The sequence below is a fragment of the Tachypleus tridentatus genome, chromosome 12 (genome assembly GCF_004210375.1).
Source record: "Tachypleus tridentatus isolate NWPU-2018 chromosome 12, ASM421037v1, whole genome shotgun sequence".
NCBI classification, from domain to species: domain Eukaryota; kingdom Metazoa; phylum Arthropoda; class Merostomata; order Xiphosura; family Limulidae; genus Tachypleus; species Tachypleus tridentatus.
In genome coordinates, this window is record NC_134836.1 from 59,195,541 (window position 1) to 59,216,033 (window position 20,493).

The 20,493-nt window shown below is 35.7% G+C and overlaps 1 protein-coding gene across 2 annotated transcripts in view; it reads left to right on the forward strand.

The window, feature by feature from the left end:
• Positions 1 to 20,493, forward strand: part of LOC143235148 (selection and upkeep of intraepithelial T-cells protein 7-like) — a 216,641-nt gene that overhangs the window by 140,733 nt on the left and 55,415 nt on the right. For both annotated transcript variants that reach the window (XM_076473018.1, XM_076473019.1), the window contains exon 4: positions 14,002 to 14,022. In XM_076473018.1, the coding sequence (XP_076329133.1) occupies positions 14,002 to 14,022 (21 nt within the window). The remainder of the gene's footprint in view (positions 1 to 14,001; positions 14,023 to 20,493) is intronic.

Consider the following 20,493-nt stretch of genomic DNA (forward strand, 5'->3'; position numbering starts at 1 on the left):
AACTCTAATGGCTTCTCTATTGTGACCTTGGTGTATTGGGTTCAACATTTCATGCCGTGACTCAGCTAATGCGAATAGCGTAAATCAGATGTCACGCAAGATTTAACTTTTCGCTCAGGCTTCAATTCGAAAGTTAAGTATTTTCAATAGAGACATATCCTTACTGGCGTTTATAAAATAATAAGACTACAATAAGAAGAACGCTAAGCAAAATAAATTTGGTAATTATCCTGGATCTATAAAGTAGAGCGTTCCTGGCTTTAGATGTTTTGAAATCGTAAATGTCAATGCAATTGTTATCTATATTTTTATTTAATTTGTGTGGGTGTGTATTTGTAAGTTTAAAATATATCTATTCTTTTAATGTTATTTGTATTGTGTTAAATTTGCCTTCATAACGAACGAATAATTCGAAATTGAAATATCTGTGAGTTTTTTGTTGAAAATGTATAGATGTTAAAGAGTGTTCGTTTGTTATTTTAGTTTTGTACAAAGCCACACGAGGGCTATCTGCGCTAGCCGTCCCTAAGTTATCAGTGTAAGACTAGAGGGAAGGCAGCTAGTCATCATCACCCACCGCCAACTTTTGGACTACTCTTTTACCAACGAATAATGAGATTGATCGTCACATATAACGCTCTTACGGTGAAAGAGCGAGCATATTTGGTGTGATGGGGATTCGAACCCGCGACTCTCGGATTGCAAGTCGAGCGCCCTAACTGTCTGGCGATGCTGGGTCAAGGTTAAAGAGTGTATTTCAAGATGAAAACTCATTTGGTATCATGTTCGTGTTGCTTCTAGTCTGTGTTTTCTAATAAAATAAGTAAAAACAGATATTTTAACTGATTCAGAATTTATACCCTCAGACACATCTCTCTCCATTTGTCTCGGATGTATGCTCATACACTTACATTAAAATTTGGTTCGTGTTAAAGATTTGTTCTCAAGTTTTGTGCTTACTATATATGTTAAGTGCTTTTATCCAACTTTCAACTCTTCAGTCAAGGACAGGTTGTTGTCAATCGAATACCTCTTCGATTAAACTTACCTTTGTTCAGATGGCTCTCTAAGCTTTACCTTGAATATTACAATCTGTTTGAAAGCGATGCCCTCAGTACCTTTGTTCAGATGGCACTCTAAGATTTACCTTGGATATTACAATCTGTTTGAACGCGATGCCCTCAGTACCATTGTTCAGATGGCTATCTAAGGTTTACCTTGGATATTACAATCTGTTTGAAAGCGATGCCCTCAATACCTTTGTTCAGATGGCTCTCTGAGGTTTACCTTGGATATTACAATCTGTTTGAAAGCGATGCCCTCAGTACCTATGTTCAGATGGCTCTCTAAGATTTACCTTGAATATTACAATCTGTTTGAAAGCGATGCCCTCAGTACCTTTGTTCAGATGGCTCTCTAAGGTTTACCTTGGATATTACAATCTGTTTGAAAGCGATGCCCTCAGTACCTTTGTTCAGATGGCTCTCTAAGATTTATCTTGGATATTACAATCTGTTTGAAAGCGATGCCCTCAATACCTTTGTTCAGATGGCTCTCTGAGGTTTACCTTGGATATTACAATCTGTTTGAAAGCGATGCCCTCAGTACCTTTGTTCAGATGGCTCTCTAAGATTTACCTTGGATATTACAATCTGTTTGAAAGCGATGCCCTCAGTACCTTTGTTCAGATGGCTCTCTAAGGTTTACCTTGGATATTACAATCTGTTTGAAAGCGATGCCCTCAGTACCTTTGTTCAGATGGCTCTCTAAGATTTACCTTGAATATTACAATCTGTTTGAAAGCGATGCCCTCAGTACCTTTGTTCAGATGGCACTCTAAGATTTACCTTGGATATTACAATCTGTTTGAACGCGATGCCCGCAGTACCATTGTTCAGATGGCTATCTAAGGTTTACCTTGGATATTACAATCTGTTTGAAAGCGATGCCCTCAATACCTTTGTTCAGATGGCTCTCTGAGGTTTACCTTGGATATTACAATCTGTTTGAAAGCGATGCCCTCAGTACCTTTGTTCAGATGGCTCTCTAAGATTTACCTTGGATATTACAATCTGTTTGAAAGCGATGCCCTCAGTACCTTTGTTCAGATGGCTCTCTAAGGTTTACCTTGGATATTACAATCTGTTTGAAAGCGATGCCCTCAGTACCTTTGTTCAGATGGCTCTCTAAGATTTACCTTGGATATTACAATCTGTTTGAAAGCGATGCCCTCAGTACCTTTGTTCAGATGGCTCTCTAAGATTTACCTTGGATATTACAATCTGTTTGAAAGCGATGCCCTCAGTACCTTTGTTCAGATGGCTCTCTAAGGTTTACCTTGGATATTACAATCTGTTTGAAAGCGATGCCCTCAGTACCTTTGTTCAGATGGCACTCTAAGATTTACCTTGGATATTACAATCTGTTTGAAAGCGATGCCCTCAGTACCTTTGTTGAGATGACTCTCTAAGGTTTACCTTGGATATTACAACCTGTTTGAAAGCGATGCCCTCAGTACCTTTGTTCAGATGTCTCTCTAAGATTTATCTTGGATATTACAATCTGTTTGAAAGCGATGCCCTCAGTACCTTTGTTCAGATGGCTCTCTAAGGTTTACCTTGGATATTACAATCTGTTTGAAAGCGATGCCCTCAGTACCTTTGTTCAGATGGCTCTCTAAGATTTACCTTGGATATTACAATCTGTTTGAAAGCGATGCCCTCAGTACCTTTGTTCAGATGGCTCTCTAAGATTTACCTTGGATATTACAATCTGTTTGAAAGCGATGCCCTCAGTACCTTTGTTCAGATGGCTCTCTAAGATTTACCTTGAATATTACAATCTGTTTGAAAGCGATGCCCTCAGTACCATTGTTCAGATGGCACTCTAAGGTTTACCTTGGATATTACAATCTGTTTGAAAGCAATGCCCTCAGTACCATTGTTCAGATGGCACTATAAGGTTTACCTTGGATATTACAACCTGTTTGAAAGCGATGCCCTCAGTACCTTTGTTCAGATGTCTCTCTAAGATTTACCTTGGATATTACAATCTGTTTGAAAGCGATGCCCTCAGTACCTTTGTTCAGATGGCTCTCTAAGGTTTACCTTGGATATTACAATCTGTTTGAAAGCGATGCCCTCAGTACCTTTGTTCAGATGGCTCTCTAAGATTTACCTTGGATATTACAATCTGTTTGAAAGCAATGCCCTTAGTACCATTGTTCAGATGGCTCTCTAAGGTTTACCTTGGATATTACAATCTGTTTGAAAGCGATGCCCTCAGTACCTTTGTTCAGATGGCTCTCTAAGATTTACCTTGGATATTACAATCTGTTTGAAAGCGATGCCCTCAGTACCTTTGTTCAGATGGCTCTCTAAGGTTTACCTTGGATATTACAATCTGTTTGAAAGCGATGCCCTCAGTACCTTTGTTCAGATGGCTCTCTAAGATTTACCTTGAATATTACAATCTGTTTGAAAGCGATGCCCTCAGTACCATTGTTCAGATGGCTCTCTAAGGTTTACCTTGGATATTACAATCTGTTTGAAAGCGATGCCCTCAGTACCATTGTTCAGATGGCATTCTAAGGTTTACCTTGGATATTACAATCTGTGTGAAAGCGATGCCCTCAGTACCATTGTTCAGATGGCACTCCAAGGTTTACCTTGGATATTACAATCTGTGTGAAAGCGATGCCCTCAGTACCATTGTTCAGATGGCACTCTAAGGTTTACCTTGGATATTACAATCTGTGTGAAAGCGATGCCCTTAGTACCATTGTTCAGATGGCTCTCTAAGATTTACCTTGGATATTACAATCTGTGTGAAAGCGATGCCCTCAGTACCATTGTTCAGATGGCACTCTAAGGTTTACATTGGATATTACAATCTGTGTGAAAGCGATGCACTCAGTACCATTGTTCAGATGGCTCTCTAAGATTTACCTTGGATATTACAATCTGTGTGAAAGCGATGCCCTCAGTACCATTGTTCAGATGGCACTCTAAGGTTTATCTTGGATATTACAATCTGTGTGAAAGCGATGCCCTCAGTACCATTGTTCAGATGGCTTTCTAAGATTTACCTTGGATATTACAATCTGTGTGAAAGCGATGCCCTCAGTACCATTGTTCAGATGGCACTCTAAGGTTTGCCTTGGATATTACAATCTGTGTGAAAGCGATGCTCTTAGTACCATTGTTCAGATGGCTCTCTAAGATTTACCTTGGATATTACAATCTGTGTGAAAGCGATGCCTTCAGTACCATTGTTCAGATGGCTCTCTAAGATTTACCTTGGATATTACAATCTGTGTGAAAGCGATGCCCTCAGTACCATTGTTCAGATGGCACTCTAAGGTTTACCTTGGATATTACAATCTGTTTGAAAGCGATGCTCTCAGTTTATAGTTTTTACAACAATTATTTCATTCCGATCAGATTTATTTCTGTTCAGATGGTGTTTTGAGATTTCTCTTTGACGTTACTGTGTAGATTTGAAAGCAGTGCTCTCGGTCTGCAGTTCTTATTGTTCTAAAGCACGATTATAAGAAACGTTTCAACTACTGTACTAAGATAAAAATACATTAAAATATCGACTGTTATCAATAAACATTACAGTAAATTTAAATTATTTTGGTGAATAAAGCTTTTAATAGATTATTTGCCATTTTTAACATTACTCTACTGAATGTTGGAACTCCAAAGTCAAACATTACCAAAAACACATATTTTAGTCTGCACTTCCTTTACGCTCCAATCCAAATAAGACTTGGTACAAAATATGTTTTACGTTATTTGTGATGACAAGAAACCTACTTGAAGAGTGTATTACAAGAGAGCTGGTGTGGGTATTAAACATTTATTAAAATAAAGTTGTTCTCTACTTTACTTTAATAAAAGTTTTAATATCCATAACAGCCGTCATGAGATACATGCTATAATTTAACTACTACAGACTGAAATAGGCAGACCTTGGATTTATGGCTCCTCTTTTGATTTTATATAACTATTAAAAAGCATACTTTACATAAATATGATTCAGAACAATACTCACAGTGAGATATAAAACCAGTTCCATTCTTGCGATTTTATAAAATTCAAAGGTTCGAAAAATAACAGAAATAAGCCTGTCGACCCATTATATGTCAGTAATTATATGTCAGTAATGGTACTTTATGTGTTAATAATTATAGATGATATATAAAATATGTCAGTCATAATAGATGAGAACTATCTCAATGGTACTTTATATGTCAGTAATTATAGATGAGAACTATCTCAATGGTACTTTATCTGTCAGTAATCATAGATGAGAACTATCTCAATGGTACTTTATATGTCAGTAATTATAGATTAGAACTATCTCAATGGTACTTTATATGTCAATAATTATAAATGATATAAAAAATATGTCAGTCATAACAGATGAGAACTATCTCAATGGTACTTTATATGTCAATAATTATAGATGATATATAAAATATGTCAGTCATAATAGATGAGAACTATCTCAATGGTACTTTATATGTCAATAATTATAGATGATATATAAAATAAGTCAGTCATAATAGATGAGAACTATCTGAATGGTACTTTCTATGTCAGTAATTATAGATGAGAACTATCTCAATGGTAATTTATATGTCAATAATTATAGATGATGTATAAAATATGTCAGTAATTATAGATGAGAACTATCTCAATGGTACTTTATATGTCAGTAATTATAGATGAGAACTATGTGAATGGTACTTTATATGTCAGTAACTGGAGATGAGAACTATCTGAATGGTACTTTATATGTCAGTAATTAGAGATGAGAACTATCTCAATGGTACTTTATATGTCAGTAATTATAGGTGAGAACTATCTCAATAATACTTTATATGTCTGTAATTATACATGAGAACTATCTCAATAGTACTTTATATGTCAGTAATTATAGATGAGAACTATCTCAATGGTAATTTATATGTCAATAATTATAGATGATGTATAAAATATGTCAGTAATTATAGATGAGAACTATCTCAATGGTACTTTATATGTCAGTAATTATAGATGAGAACTATTTCAATGGTACTTTATATGTCAGTAATTATAGGTGAGAACTATCTCAATGGTACTTTATATGTCAGTAATTATAGATGATATATAAAACATGTCAGTCATAATAGATGAGAACTCTCTCAATGGTACTTTATATGTCAGTAATTATAGATGATATATAAAACATGTCAGTCATAATAGATGAGAACTATCTCAATGGTACTTTATATGTCAGTAATTATAGATGAGAGCTATTTCAATGGTAATTTGCGAGAGACACCTACACGTTTGATATTTGTAACATTCTTGTATATTGTTATTTCTCTTGATTATTAATGTAGAGCTGCACAATGGACCAAGCGCTTTCAGCAGTGGCCCGGTATGACTCGTAATCTGAAGGTCGCGTGTTCCAATCCCTGTCGCACTTAACTTGATCGCACTTTCATGCGTAGAGGCGTTAGAATGTGACGATCAATCCCACTTTGGTAAAAGAGTAGCTTAAGAGTTGGCGGTGAGTGGTGATGACTAGCTGCTTTCTCTCTAGTCCTACACTGCTAAATTATAGACGGTTAGCACAAATAGCCCTGCTGTAGCTTTATACGAAATTCAAAGTAAACAAACTGTTCAGCAACGAGAACTTATTGTTCTCACATTGCGAAGACGTTTGATTTGAGAGGATCACAGGTTAAAAAAATGTAAAAAATCATAGTATATAATAGGTGGCACTGAATTTAAATTGTTTTGAATTTCGCACAAAGCTACTCGAGGGCTATCTGTGCTAGCCGTCCCTAATTTAGCAGCGTAAGACTAGAGGGAAGGCAGCTAGTCATCACCACCCATTGCCAACTCTTGGGCTACTCTTTTACCAACGAATAGTGGGATTGACCAAAACTTTATAACGCCTCCACGGCTGAAAAGGTGCGATTGGGATTCAAACCCGCGACTCTCAGATTACGTGTCGAACGCCTTAACCCACCTGGCCATGCCAGGGCCTGAAAGAAAACGTCACCATCACCCGGTGAATTTAGAGTGACATATCCTGCATAAGTAAGAGCTTCTTTAGTGGATTAACAATAAACCTATGGGTTCAAAACGCAAAAACCGACTTTTGATACTCATATTAGGTACCGCATATATAGACCATTGTGAAGCATTTTGTTCGAAGATAAACAAATGTATGTATGTATAAGCATTATTAGGTCTCTTTATTGAAGTTCACAGAAACTCCAAACTTAATTCTGCTGTGATTCAAACAAAACTGACAAAAATTACTGTACGCTATTGTACAAGCTAGTAATGTTTTGATTACCAAGATTTTACGATATGTAAAGTGTGAATGATATTATTGCATCCTTCTATATATTCACCCACAAGTTCTCTCTCGATTACTAATGTAATCCTCTCCACTTGTACCATTCCGATAGCCTCGCCGCCAGTTGCACAATGGCATGTTTGTGGACCCCCACCGCTACAAACAGTATTTCGATACCCGTATTGTGTTGTGAAGCTTTGTCTTTACTTCCAAACAAACACACTTATTCCAACTTGGTCACAAAAATATAGCTTTTTGTCTCAGAAGACCTTCCGAACGACCAGCGGAAACTGAAAAATTCGTTGTTCAAGTAATTACAGCCAGTTCTCTGGCTAGTCCAGTTGAAGTGGAAACTGTTGTTGTTCAAGTAATTACAGCCAGTTCTCAGGTTAGTCTAGTTGAAGTGGAAACTGTTGTTGTTCAAGTAATTACAGTCAGTTCTGAGGCTAGCCTCGTTGAAGCTGAAATAGCTGATTTATAATAGCTTGAGAAGAGCTTCGTTCCTGACTAAAAGCTTTTCGGTGGCAGGAATTTTGATTCAAAATCCTAAATGTATTTAATTTTATTAAATATTAAGTAGGATGATACATAACTTTACAGCTTGTAATTCGGGGATAAAATGACTGAGTTATGACTTCCCATGACATCATCATCAGCTGATTGTCCCATGCTATCATCATCAACTGATTGGGCCATGTTTTCATCATCAGCTAATTGTCCCATGTTATCATCATCAGCTGATTGGTCCATGTTATCACCATCAGCTGATTGGTCCATGTTATCATCATCAGCTGATTGGTCCATGTCATCATCATCAGCTGATTGGTTCATGTTATCATCATCAGCTGATTGGTCCATTTATCATCATCAGCTGATTGGTCCATGTTATCATCATCAGCTGATTGGTCCATGTTATCATCATCAGCTGATTGGTCCATGTCATCATTATCAGCTGATTGGTTCATGTTATCATCATCAGCTGATTGGTCCATGTTATCATCATCAGCTGATTGGTCCATGTTATCATTATCAGCTTATTGGTCCATGTTATCATAATCAGCTGATTGGTCCATGTTATCATAATCAGCTGATTGGTTCATGTTATCATCATCAGCTGATTGGTCCATTATATGAACTTTCTTCTTCTTCCGTCATCATTGCATCTGTTTTCTTCACAATATCTTCAGCTTCAAGCCCCATTGTCCTTGAGTTGAACTTTGCTATTACCTGGAATTGTGAATCACCATTATTGCTTTGATTAGCTCTATGTATAAAATTCCAAGATGTTTTCCTTTCATTCCTAGATGCTGCTATAGAGGCCGATCACAGTTGATGTTTTGTGGCAATCCTTGTTGAAGCAAAGCCACTTATCAAACCCAAAGATGTTATGACAATACCCGAAACTAGGATTGGTGCTGACGAAAAAACTAGTAAGAGTAGTAGAATTAGCGTTTCAACAAATCAGAAGAACAAAATTTGGTCTCTAGCTTCAAAATATACAATGTAAAAAAGTCATATAATAACATCATATAAATTCAGAATTTGAATACATCAAATTGAGTAATCCCTTAAGGTTTATAAAACGTTTCTCTTTTAGGAAAACTTACTTGAATATCTTGTCCCTCTGGATTAAGGAAAGATTTGTGTTAAATAACATTAATGTAAACAACTGTTTAATAATTTGGTCTAGCTTAAACTGCAGTATTGGTTCTTCAAGTAACTAGTGATATAAATAGCGTCTCACTCAGTGTTTATCTGTAGCACTCTAGCTGGCCTGGTGAATCTTGATATATACCTACTCGTTTGTCTGCAGCACTCTAGCTGGTCTGATGAATCTTGGTATATGCCTACTCGTTTGTCTGTGGCACTCTATCTGGTCTGATGAATCTTGGTATATACCTACTCGTTTGTCTGTAGCACTCTAGCTGGTCTGATGAATTTTGGTATATACCTACTCGTTTGTCTGTAGCACTCTAGCTGGTCTGATGAATCTTGGTAACTACCTACTCGTTTGTCTGTGGCACTATAGCTGGTCTGATGAATCTTGGTATATACCTACTCGTTTGTCTGTAGCACTCTAGCTGGTCTGATGAATTTTGGTATATACCTACTCGTTTGTCTGTAGCACTCTAGCTGGTCTGATGAATCTTGGTAACTACCTACTCGTTTGTCTGTGGCACTATAGCTGGTCTGATGAATCTTGGTAAATACCTACTCATTTGTCTGTAGCATCTAGCTGGTCTGATGAATCTTGGTAAATACCTACTCGTTTCTCTGTAGCACTCTAGCTGGTCTGATGAATCTTGGTAAATACCTACTCGTTTGTCTGTTGCACTCTATCTGGTCTGATGAATCTTGGTATATAGCTACTCGTTTGTCTGTAGCACTCTAGCTGATCTGATGAATCTTGGTATATACCTAATCGTTTGTCTGTGGCACTCTATCTGGTATGATGAATCTTGGTATATACCTACTCGTTTGTCTGTAGCACTGTATCTGGTCTAATGAATCTTGGTATATACCTACTCGTTTGTCTGTGGCACTCTAGCTGATCTGATGAATCTTGGTAAATACCTACTCGTTTGTCTGTAGCACTCTAGCTGGTCTGATGAATCTTGGTAAATACCTACTCGTTTGTCTGTAGCACTCTAGCTGGTCTGATGAATCTTGGTATATACCTACTCGTTTGTCTGTAGCACTCTAGCTGGTCTGATGAATCTTGGTATATACCTACTCGTTTGTCTGCAGCACTCTAGCTGGTCTGATGAATCTTGGTATATACCTACTCGTTTGTCTGCAGCACTCTAGCTAGTCTGATGAATCTTGGTATATGCCTACTCGTTTGTCTGTGGCACTATATCTGGTCTGATGAATCTTGGTATATACCTACTCGTTTGTCTGTAGCACTCTATCTGGTCTGATGAATCTTGGAAAATACCTACTCGTTTGTCTGTGGCACTCTAGCTGGTCTGATGAATCTTGGTAAATACCTACTCGTTTGTCTGTAGCACTCTAGCTGGTCTGATGAATCTTGGTAAATACCTACTCGTTTGTCTGTAGCACTCTAGCTGGTCTGATGAATCTTGGTATATGCCTACTCGTTTGTCTGTGGCACTCTATCTGGTCTGATGAATCTTGGTATATACCTACTCGTTTGTCTGTAGCACTCTAGCTGGTCTGATGAATCTTGGTATATACCTACTCGTTTGTCTGTGGCACTCTATCTGGTATGATGAATCTTGGTATATACCTACTCGTTTGTCTGTAGCACTGTATCTGGTCTGATGAATCTTGGTATATACCTACTCGTTTGTCTGTGGCACTCTAGCTGATCTGATGAATCTTGGTAAATACCTACTTGTTTGTCTGTAGCACTCAAGCTGGTATGATGAATCTTGGTATATACCTACTCGTTTGTCTGTACCACTGTATCTGGTCTAATGAATCTTGGTATATACCTACTCGTTTGTTTGTGGCACTCAACTTGGTCTGATGAATCCTGGTAAATACCTACTCGTTTGTCTGTAGCACTCAAGCTGGTCTGATGAATCTTGGTATACACCTACTCGTTTGTCTGTGGCACTCTAGCTGGTCTGATGAATCTTGGTATATACCTACTCGTTTGTCTGCAGCACTCTATCTGGTCTGATGAATCTTGGTAAATACCTACTCGTTTGTCTGCAGCACTCTAGCTGGTCTGATGAATCTTGGTATATGCCTACTCGTTTGTCTGTGGCACTATATCTGGTCTGATGAATCTTGGTATATACCTACTCGTTTGTCTGCAGCACTCTAGCTGGTCTGATGAATCTTGGTATATACCTACTCGTTTGTCTGCAGCACTCTAGCTAGTCTGATGAATCTTGGTATATGCCTACTCGTTTGTCTGTGGCACTATATCTGGTCTGATGAATCTTGGTATATACCTACTCGTTTGTCTGTAGCACTCTATCTGGTCTGATGAATCTTGGAAAATACCTACTCGTTTGTCTGTGGCACTCTAGCTGGTCTGATGAATCTTGGTAAATACCTACTCGTTTGTCTGTAGCATTCAAGCTGGTATGATGAATCTTGGTAAATACCTACTCGTTTGTCTGTAGCACTCTAGCTGGTCTGATGAATCTTGGTAAATACCTACTCGTTTGTCTGTAGCACTCTAGCTGGTCTGATGAATCTTGGTATATGCCTACTCGTTTGTCTGTGGCACTCTATCTGGTCTGATGAATCTTGGTATATACTTACTCGTTTGTCTGTAGCACTCTAGCTGGTCTGATGAATCTTGGTATATACCTAATCGTTTGTCTGTGGCACTCTATCTGGTATGATGAATCTTGGTATATACCTACTCGTTTGTCTGTAGCACTGTATCTGGTCTGATGAATCTTGGTATATACCTACTCGTTTGTCTGTGGCACTCTAGCTGATCTGATGAATCTTGGTAAATACCTACTTGTTTGTCTGTAGCACTCAAGCTGGTATGATGAATCTTGGTATATACCTACTCGTTTGTCTGTACCACTCTAGCTGGTCTGATGAATCTTGGTATATACCTACTCGTTTGTCTGTGGCACTCAACTTGGTCTGATGAATCCTGGTAAATACCTACTCGTTTGTCTGTAGCACTCAAGCTGGTCTGATGAATCTTGGTATACACCTACTCGTTTGTCTGTGGCACTCTAGCTGGTCTGATGAATCTTGGTATATACCTACTCGTTTGTCTGCAGCACTCTATCTGGTCTGATGAATCTTGGTAAATACCTACTCGTTTGTCTGCAGCACTCTAGCTAGTCTGATGAATCTTGGTATATGCCTACTCGTTTGTCTGTGGCACTATATCTGGTCTGATGAATCTTGGTATATACCTACTCGTTTGTCTGCAGCACTCTAGCTGGTCTGATGAATCTTGGTATATACCTACTCGTTTGTCTGCAGCACTCTAGCTAGTCTGATGAATCTTGGTATATGCCTACTCGTTTGTCTGTGGCACTATATCTGGTCTGATGAATCTTGGTATATACCTACTCGTTTGTCTGTAGCACTCTATCTGGTCTGATGAATCTTGGAAAATACCTACTCGTTTGTCTGTGGCACTCTAGCTGGTCTGATGAATCTTGGTAAATACCTACTCGTTTGTCTGTAGCATTCAAGCTGGTATGATGAATCTTGGTATATACCTACTCGTTTGTCTGTACCACTCTAGCTGGTCTGATGAATCTTGGTATATACCTACTCGTTTGTTTGTGGCACTCTAGCTGGTCTGATGAATCTTGGTATACACCTACTCGTTTGTCTGTGGCACTCTAGCTGGTCTGATGAATCTTGGTATATACCTACTCGTTTGTCTGCAGCACTCTATCTGGTCTGATTAATCTTGGTAAATACCTACTCGTTTGTCTGCAGCACTCTAGCTAGTCTGATGAATCTTGATATATGCCTACTCGTTTGTCTGTGGCACTATATCTGGTCTGATGAATCTTGGTATATACCTACTCGTTTGTCTGTAGCACTCTATCTGGTCTGATGAATCTTGGAAAATACCTACTCGTTTGTCTGTGGCACTCTAGCTGGTCTGATGAATCTTGGTAAATACCTACTCGTTTGTCTGTGGCACTGTAGCTGGTCTGATGAATCTTGGTAAATACCTACTCGTTTGTCTGTAGCACTCTAGCTGGTATGTTGAATCTTGGTAAATATCTAATCTATTAAATACCATTCTCTCTTGAAATCTATTTTATTCTGAGAATCTTGTCGAAGAGACTGGAAGAAGGAGGACCTATTTTGAATATTGGTCTTTCTAGTATACCTAACATTGACTTTTGCCCCTAATTTGGTTTTGGAAATAGTTGAATGTATAATGTAGCAACCAACGTTGTTAATATAGGTAAAACGATGGCTCATTTATAAACTTGTAGTTTACAACAGTAAAACTCGGAACTCCCTGTTGTGAGTAAAGCAGTGATGCCTCTTAGTTTACTAACGACCATTTTATTAAAATAATGTAATGAATATTTGAAATCAACCACTTAAAGAAGTCAGTTAGAATGTAAATTCGAGCACATGCAAGTGTTGCCATCTCGTGAAGAATTGTAAAATTACTTATTTTATTTTGATATCGTCACCGATTATGAGAACTATTATTGTAACAAATTATCATTAACGACTGACCAAAGCAAACTATTACGATGGATCAGAACCATAATTAATGGATTACGATAGCTTATTTAATATACTGTTCTAATTAGGTGTGTGCAAAATTATAAAATGAATAGATAATAATTTGATTAGATTGATTCATTACTTCAAGAACAAAACAGAAAACTATTGATGTATTATTTTGTTTTGCACAATTAACGTAAAAATTAAACATTGAATGATTGCTAATAATTTTAAACTAACAGCTAATCAATAGACGGATCTTTCTTTTTCTTAACCATCTAAAGCTTCCGGTAACAGTAAGTTCAATGAATTTAAAACTGACTTTATTTAATTAGTATCAATATTCATGCCTTGAATCATCTGTTTGCACTATTTCTTAATTTAAATATAATTTTCTAATATTTACTTTTACAGCCTATAGGTGTCACTGAAATACGTTTAATTCTATTTTTTTCTTTTTTCCCCTTTTTCACGCAAAAGAACCTGTGAAGATGGAACAAGGTACGTTACAAATCATTTCAGTTTATAACATTTATTTAGTATTGATTATTATAATCAGTTAGTAGGATACTTGTTGAAATTTCAAATTTACAAGTATGATAAATAAATAAGGTATACCTTTTTTGCGTTCGGCAACAACGGACAGCTTTCTAATAATTTAGAATATTATATAGTCGAATCTGTAGCTGCTACCCGCTACTTTAGCGGTACGTCTACGGATTTACAACGCTAAAACCAGAGGTTCGATGCCCTCGGTGAGGTCAGTAGATGACCCCATGTGGCCTTGTTATAAGAAATACACACCAGTCCACAGTCGAAGTTCTTACCTCTTCTCTTGTCTTTGTGTAAAAATATATTGTTGTAATTCGCTTACTTTTGATTATAATCTTATAATCCTCTTGTGCAGAACAAGATAAACACCAAAATTCCATTTTTTGGTATATTTATTTATTCGTTATTCTGACAAACAATTTAAGACGTAACTTCCCTTTTTTTTTAATTCGCCGGTAAAATAAAACAATTTACGTAGAACAGAAGGCAATATAGTGAAGTGAACTTTTACGAAGTACCCTTAGTATAAAATGCATAATAGATGTTTGTGAGGTAACTAGCTTTTGCCTTTCGAAGATTTCTAATTTAATATTATAAGTTTTTTCGTACCGATTAGTGCTAATAGCTCACGTGTAGCTACTCAAATCAACGAATATGTAGCGTGTGTACAGAAAAATAAACTTGTTAATTTCAGACGTGCATTTTTAAATATAGAGAGACCGTAAAGTAAAGGCAAGTTGATACCTATTAACACACTACATTTACATATGTATATTTAAAAAACAACAACTGATGTATTTGAAGTTTTATGTACTGTGTATTCTGGGGGCCGTCCCTTTTCTACATAGAATTATATAGTTAAATATCGCCTGAACTATATCGCTTTGCCCCAGGTCACGTGGTTTCTCTTTAGCAGTTGCGGATGTGAAAGTATATCTGAGCTGAACTCTATTTGAACGTGAGGTAAACGCACTTTTGTGTTCAGTCTTATAAAACACAATGATGTTCAGTACAGGTTTTTGAATTTTGCGCAACGCTACACTACGGTCTGCGCTAGCTGTCCCTAATTTGGCAGTGTAAGACTACAGGGAAGGTAGATAGTCATCACCACCCACTGCTACCCTTGGGCTATTTTTTACTACGAGTGAAAGAATATGTTGTGATGGAGATTCGAACTCGTGACCCTCAGATGAGGAGTCGCACGACTTAGCTAACTGTGCCATACCAAGCCGATCCTCACTTTAGACATTTGTTGAACCTCCTTAGTAATCCGTATATGTTTGGTTAAAAGACCGGTCCCACACAGGTATCAGTTTTTAATTTTCATTATGACTTATCGATGGAATACATATAAGTAAATTAAATAATTAACGTTACGTAAACAAACGAAACATTTACAGAACGCTGAAAAGAAAAACTTGTTTTTTTTTCTGTGCGTTTCACTAAAATTGTATAATTAGAATGTTACTGAAACGGCAGTTCGGATCTTCTGGTTTTGAAAACGCTATAGCGAAACAACTATATATACATAATATACATTAGTTCCTTTAAAAATAATTATATCGCACGTGAAAAACACAACACGAACTAGTAACGTAATTGGAGTGACCTGTTAAAATAATAATAAATCTACAAAAATACAACCGTACGAACATGTCGCTATTTTTGTTCATGTTTTTTTTCTTGAAGCGTGAAAAAAAAATCAGTTTCCTTTAGACTTTGTTTCACTGAAACAAAAGATACAAAAACTGACCAAAGTATTTCCAGATCACGCGCTAAAACATAATATATCAAATGACTATTAAATAAAACAAACAGAATAGAATTTATTTCAAGATACTTGTTGGACACATGCAAAGCATGATACGAGGAAATTGTTTTATAAGAAAGTTGAAGTTGAAACTATTAATGAAAGAAAATACATTTCTATTTCTCAACAAATTCCTAAATCGCTGGCCTGTTACACTATGTAACAAAATGTTTACTTTTTCTTGTTCCTGGACAGAAAGTGTTATTTCCCAATTACTTATGCCTAAAGTAAATGGAAAAGACCCATTTTTCTCTTCAAACTTTGCTTTTGTGACCTGGGAACGTATAACGAAAACATGGTGGGAGACTATATTTGGGGACTGATACGTGAAAGTGATTTACATTACAGTCGCAAATCTCGAAAAACTACTCACTTCTAAACATTTTTGTATAACTTTAGTATAAAGACATGTAAATCTTGATTCATATGTTGTTTTATTCAGACCTTATGTAAATGAAAATGTGCAAATTTGTCCGTTTTTACATAGAAAATAGGTTAATTTCTAAATTTCATTATCCAGGTCACAAAAGCAAAGTTTGAAGGGAATAATGGCCATTTTCTGTATTTTTACAACATAAGCAATTAAGAAATAACACATACTATCCAAGAACTATGTGTTACATAGTGTTATAAGTCTTTGAGTAGCAAGTATTGGAAACCACAAAATGTAATTAGCATAATCTTGCAATAAATTCTGTGCACTTTAAATGTCGTAAACGTTTCCAAAATAAGAGCAAAATGAAACAATAAAATTGAAAGGAAAACGTGTCTCTAAATAATATTTAAAAATTAGTGAAGTTTTCCACAGATGTTAAATAAAATATTTATTTTCAGTTGTTTTTGAAGGTCAACAACTGCATGGTGTAATTTTTTCCATTTTTATAACATTTCCATAAAATATTATAATTTTTTACACATAGTTTAGAGAGAATAAAGTTGTTTCATGTGTAGAATTGAGTTTTTATAAAATTTATATCTTGTCACTCAAATACGATCGCCTTTTCAGACATGAGAGCGTTATAAAGTGACGGTTAATCCCATTTTCGATTGCAAAAGAGTAGCCCAAAAGTTGAGGGTGTATGGTGTTCACTAACTGCGTTCACTGCAGTTTATCACTTTTAAATAAGGGATAGCTCGCGCAAATATTTATTGAGTAGCTTTGCGTGGGATTAAAAAAAATGACACAAACGAACTATTAAATTCGTGTAATTTTTGGCCCCTTTGTTTTGTAAACATGACATAAATGTATCGATAAAAAATAACCAATACATTTGTATTTTGGGTTTCTAGCAAAGATATTTATCATTCTATCTGACTTTAAACAACTGGCCAAAGGGAAGGCTGCTAGCAGTTACTCCCTACACTTCGTCATCAATGTCAAGGGAGTGATTGTCACTCTTATTACAATTTTTCAGATTAAATTAAAAACATTATTGTGGGATTGCACAGATTCGAAAGCTGCTCACAAGGTTTAATTTTCAGAATTTTTTTTCTTTATTAATCCACCCCATAGAAGAAATATAAACAAAAATACATCAATCTATATAGTATTCTCATAATATTCACTGTATTTATCTGGATAATATACATAATATATACACATTAATTTAGTGGTAACAATACAAAAAATAAATAAAACTCCTACCAAACGTATTACTAATAAGATAAACTACAATAAACTAAAAATCAAACATAACTGTCATTCTAAATATCTATATAGTATATAACCCTGTACACCCACACTTAAGAAGTGCCCAGAATCACGATAAATACTATAGAAATCTGTCAGTGTGTCACGTGACAGAAACCGTGTAAAATCGAAATAAATTTTAGTTTTAAGTTGAGTTTTAAAGATATTCACAAAATGAAAATTAACACCACGTGATAGAACTTTATTACCGGCAGAATGAATCACAAACTTAGCTATACCCGTACATAAATGTAACAACCCGAGGTGATAAGAACTCAGATGAGGTAAAAATCCAACCAAAGCTACCTGTCCTTTTCTTTGATTCATCAACCCACGATCTAAAACTGTCTTCAGCAAACCAATAAGTAAATTCTATGTGTTCCATATTTTAGAATATTGGGAAAACAAATGAACAGCAGCTTCTCTAGCAACACGACAGAAGGAATGTTTTTTTTTGTGGGTTGTTTTCTTTGTAATTTTGCGCAAAGCTACACGAGGACAATCTGCTATATCCGTCCCTAATTTAGCAGTGTAAGACTAGAGGGAAGGTAGCTATTCATCACCACCCACCGCCAACTCTTGGGCTACTCTTTTACCAAAGAATAGTGAGACTGACCGTATATTATAACGCCCCCATGGCTGAAAGGACGAACATGTTGGTTGTGGCGGGGATTGGAACCCGCGAACCTCAAACTACGAGTCGAGTGCCTTAACCACCTGGCCATGTCGAGCTCACAACAGAAGAAGCATAAGCCAGTCAGGTGATGAAACACATCAACCAACTCAACATTGGTAGTCACTACATAATGCCAAGTTAGAAAATATAAATAAAACATCCTTCCCAAATAGACGGCCAGTCAGCAGCGGGTACAACACAAAACTGATATGGGACAGGGTGGCGAACATTATCCAGTAACACAATAAATATCTTTTACACGGAGAGACCGTGACTTAAACTGATATCCAAATTATTGTTACTTGAAATTATACTCTAGAATGCAAAACAATCAAATGGATAAACAACAATGTAATACGTTTCCATGGCATATTGTTATTAACAAATATTAACTTGTTTTGGGATCAGATTGTTTAAGTGATTGAAAATATTTAAGATATATACGAATCTAAATCTATTTTTGAGTTCCAAGAATGTTTTATGTACCTTTAACCTTAGTTTTTGTTTGTGTGGCAAGCGTTAATATTTTTTTCCAGGATGGGAATTATTAGCTTAAACACTTAAAGAAGTGTAAGTTTGATTCAGAATTCTACCACAGGACCAATCCGTGTAAAATATATTTAATTAGTTGAAATAGCTAGCTTATCACTGTTGGAAGTGGTGTCATCTATTGGGCGTTATTAAAAATAAATTCTCGACAAAGTTCGTGGTCACTTCACATTATTGTGACAGTATAAATCAATTTTATGGCAATGGTAAATATAGATATAAAAAGTTTTATGAATTACAATTCTTTTACCTCAATGTCAGATTTTTCAAACCGATTTCTATTTATATGTTTTAAGCCTAATGTATTTTGCTATTACAGAATTTGTCAAAGCGTTAGAAATACTAATACAAATAATATACGTTACACATTACCACTGGTATTGCATAAGTTTTGGTTCATTTTTTTACATTTAACTTCTGCGATCTTTGTAATTTACTTAGTTGCTGTCTTTACTGTAGAATAGGTGATTAACTTAACTGTTAAACATTATCTTCTGTAAAAAACGTGTATTTCCAAGTTAGGCTATTCCGTGAATACTAGAATCTTTTATTTTCAGTGATGTCGAGAAACCCACTTGTTGAGAAATTTATATGCAAAAACAGCTCGTTTGGGTTGAGAAAATATTTTACATAGAAGAGCCGTTTTTGCATATAAATATCTTTTATTTTGTTTAAAAAACAAAATATTCTAAAAGCTAGTTTTTTAACACTCCTACAAAAAGTGGGGCCTAATAGGCCCCAGAGTAACTTGAAAGGTTATTAATATTAGGCTAATAATTTTGTATTTAAATGAAATTGTCATTTCATTTAATGAAATGAAATCAAATGAAATGGCAATTTAGGCCACACTTTTCGTAGGAGTGTTAAATTGGCTAGTACTACCATGCGTAAACTAAAAATCGCTATAAAGTCTGTTGAGCAAAAGGTCTCCATGACGAAATATGATAATAGTAAATATTTTATTTGTTTATGTATTTCATATTATGTGTTTTATTCAAAGAATTTTTTTCTTTAATGAGCTATAAGAATACTAGGGTTAGCAAAAGTTATTTTTTCTAAAAATTGAGGCATTTAAATGTTGCAACAATGTAAATTTTATACATTTAAATGTTGCAACAATGTGAGTATTATACTTTTAAATGTTGCAACAATGTAAGTATTATACTTTTAAATGTTGCAACAATGTAAGTATTATACTTTCATCCAATATCAAATACCACCCATACATTTATTAATTTTCTATTGTTTTAAAATCACATTTCCTGTATTGTTATAATTACTATTTGCTTTTTTAAGATGTAATGTTTGCTTTAGTTTGTGGCTACAACTTGACTACGAAATGTAGCTCCAAGACTCAGAGGCTTTTATGAAAGAAAGAAATACCATAATTAGGTTATTCAAATAGATCTTTAGCAAAAAAAATTGCAAAACTAAAAGCAAAAAAAGTTGAAACCAAAAAATAATCGAACAGTACCATGGAACTGGTACCAAGAATTAAAGGATGAGGCCTAATAAACTATCTAAGCTTTCCAACTAAGATGTTGAGAACCTCAGGTTTACTTTATTCAGAGACAGGCTTAACTGTATCAAATGCAACTATGTTGTTCCAAAACAAAAAACTTGTGTTAACATATACTCATCTACATGTAAGATAACGTATTCCATCAATAAAAACACTTTCTTTTTATTCTGGGA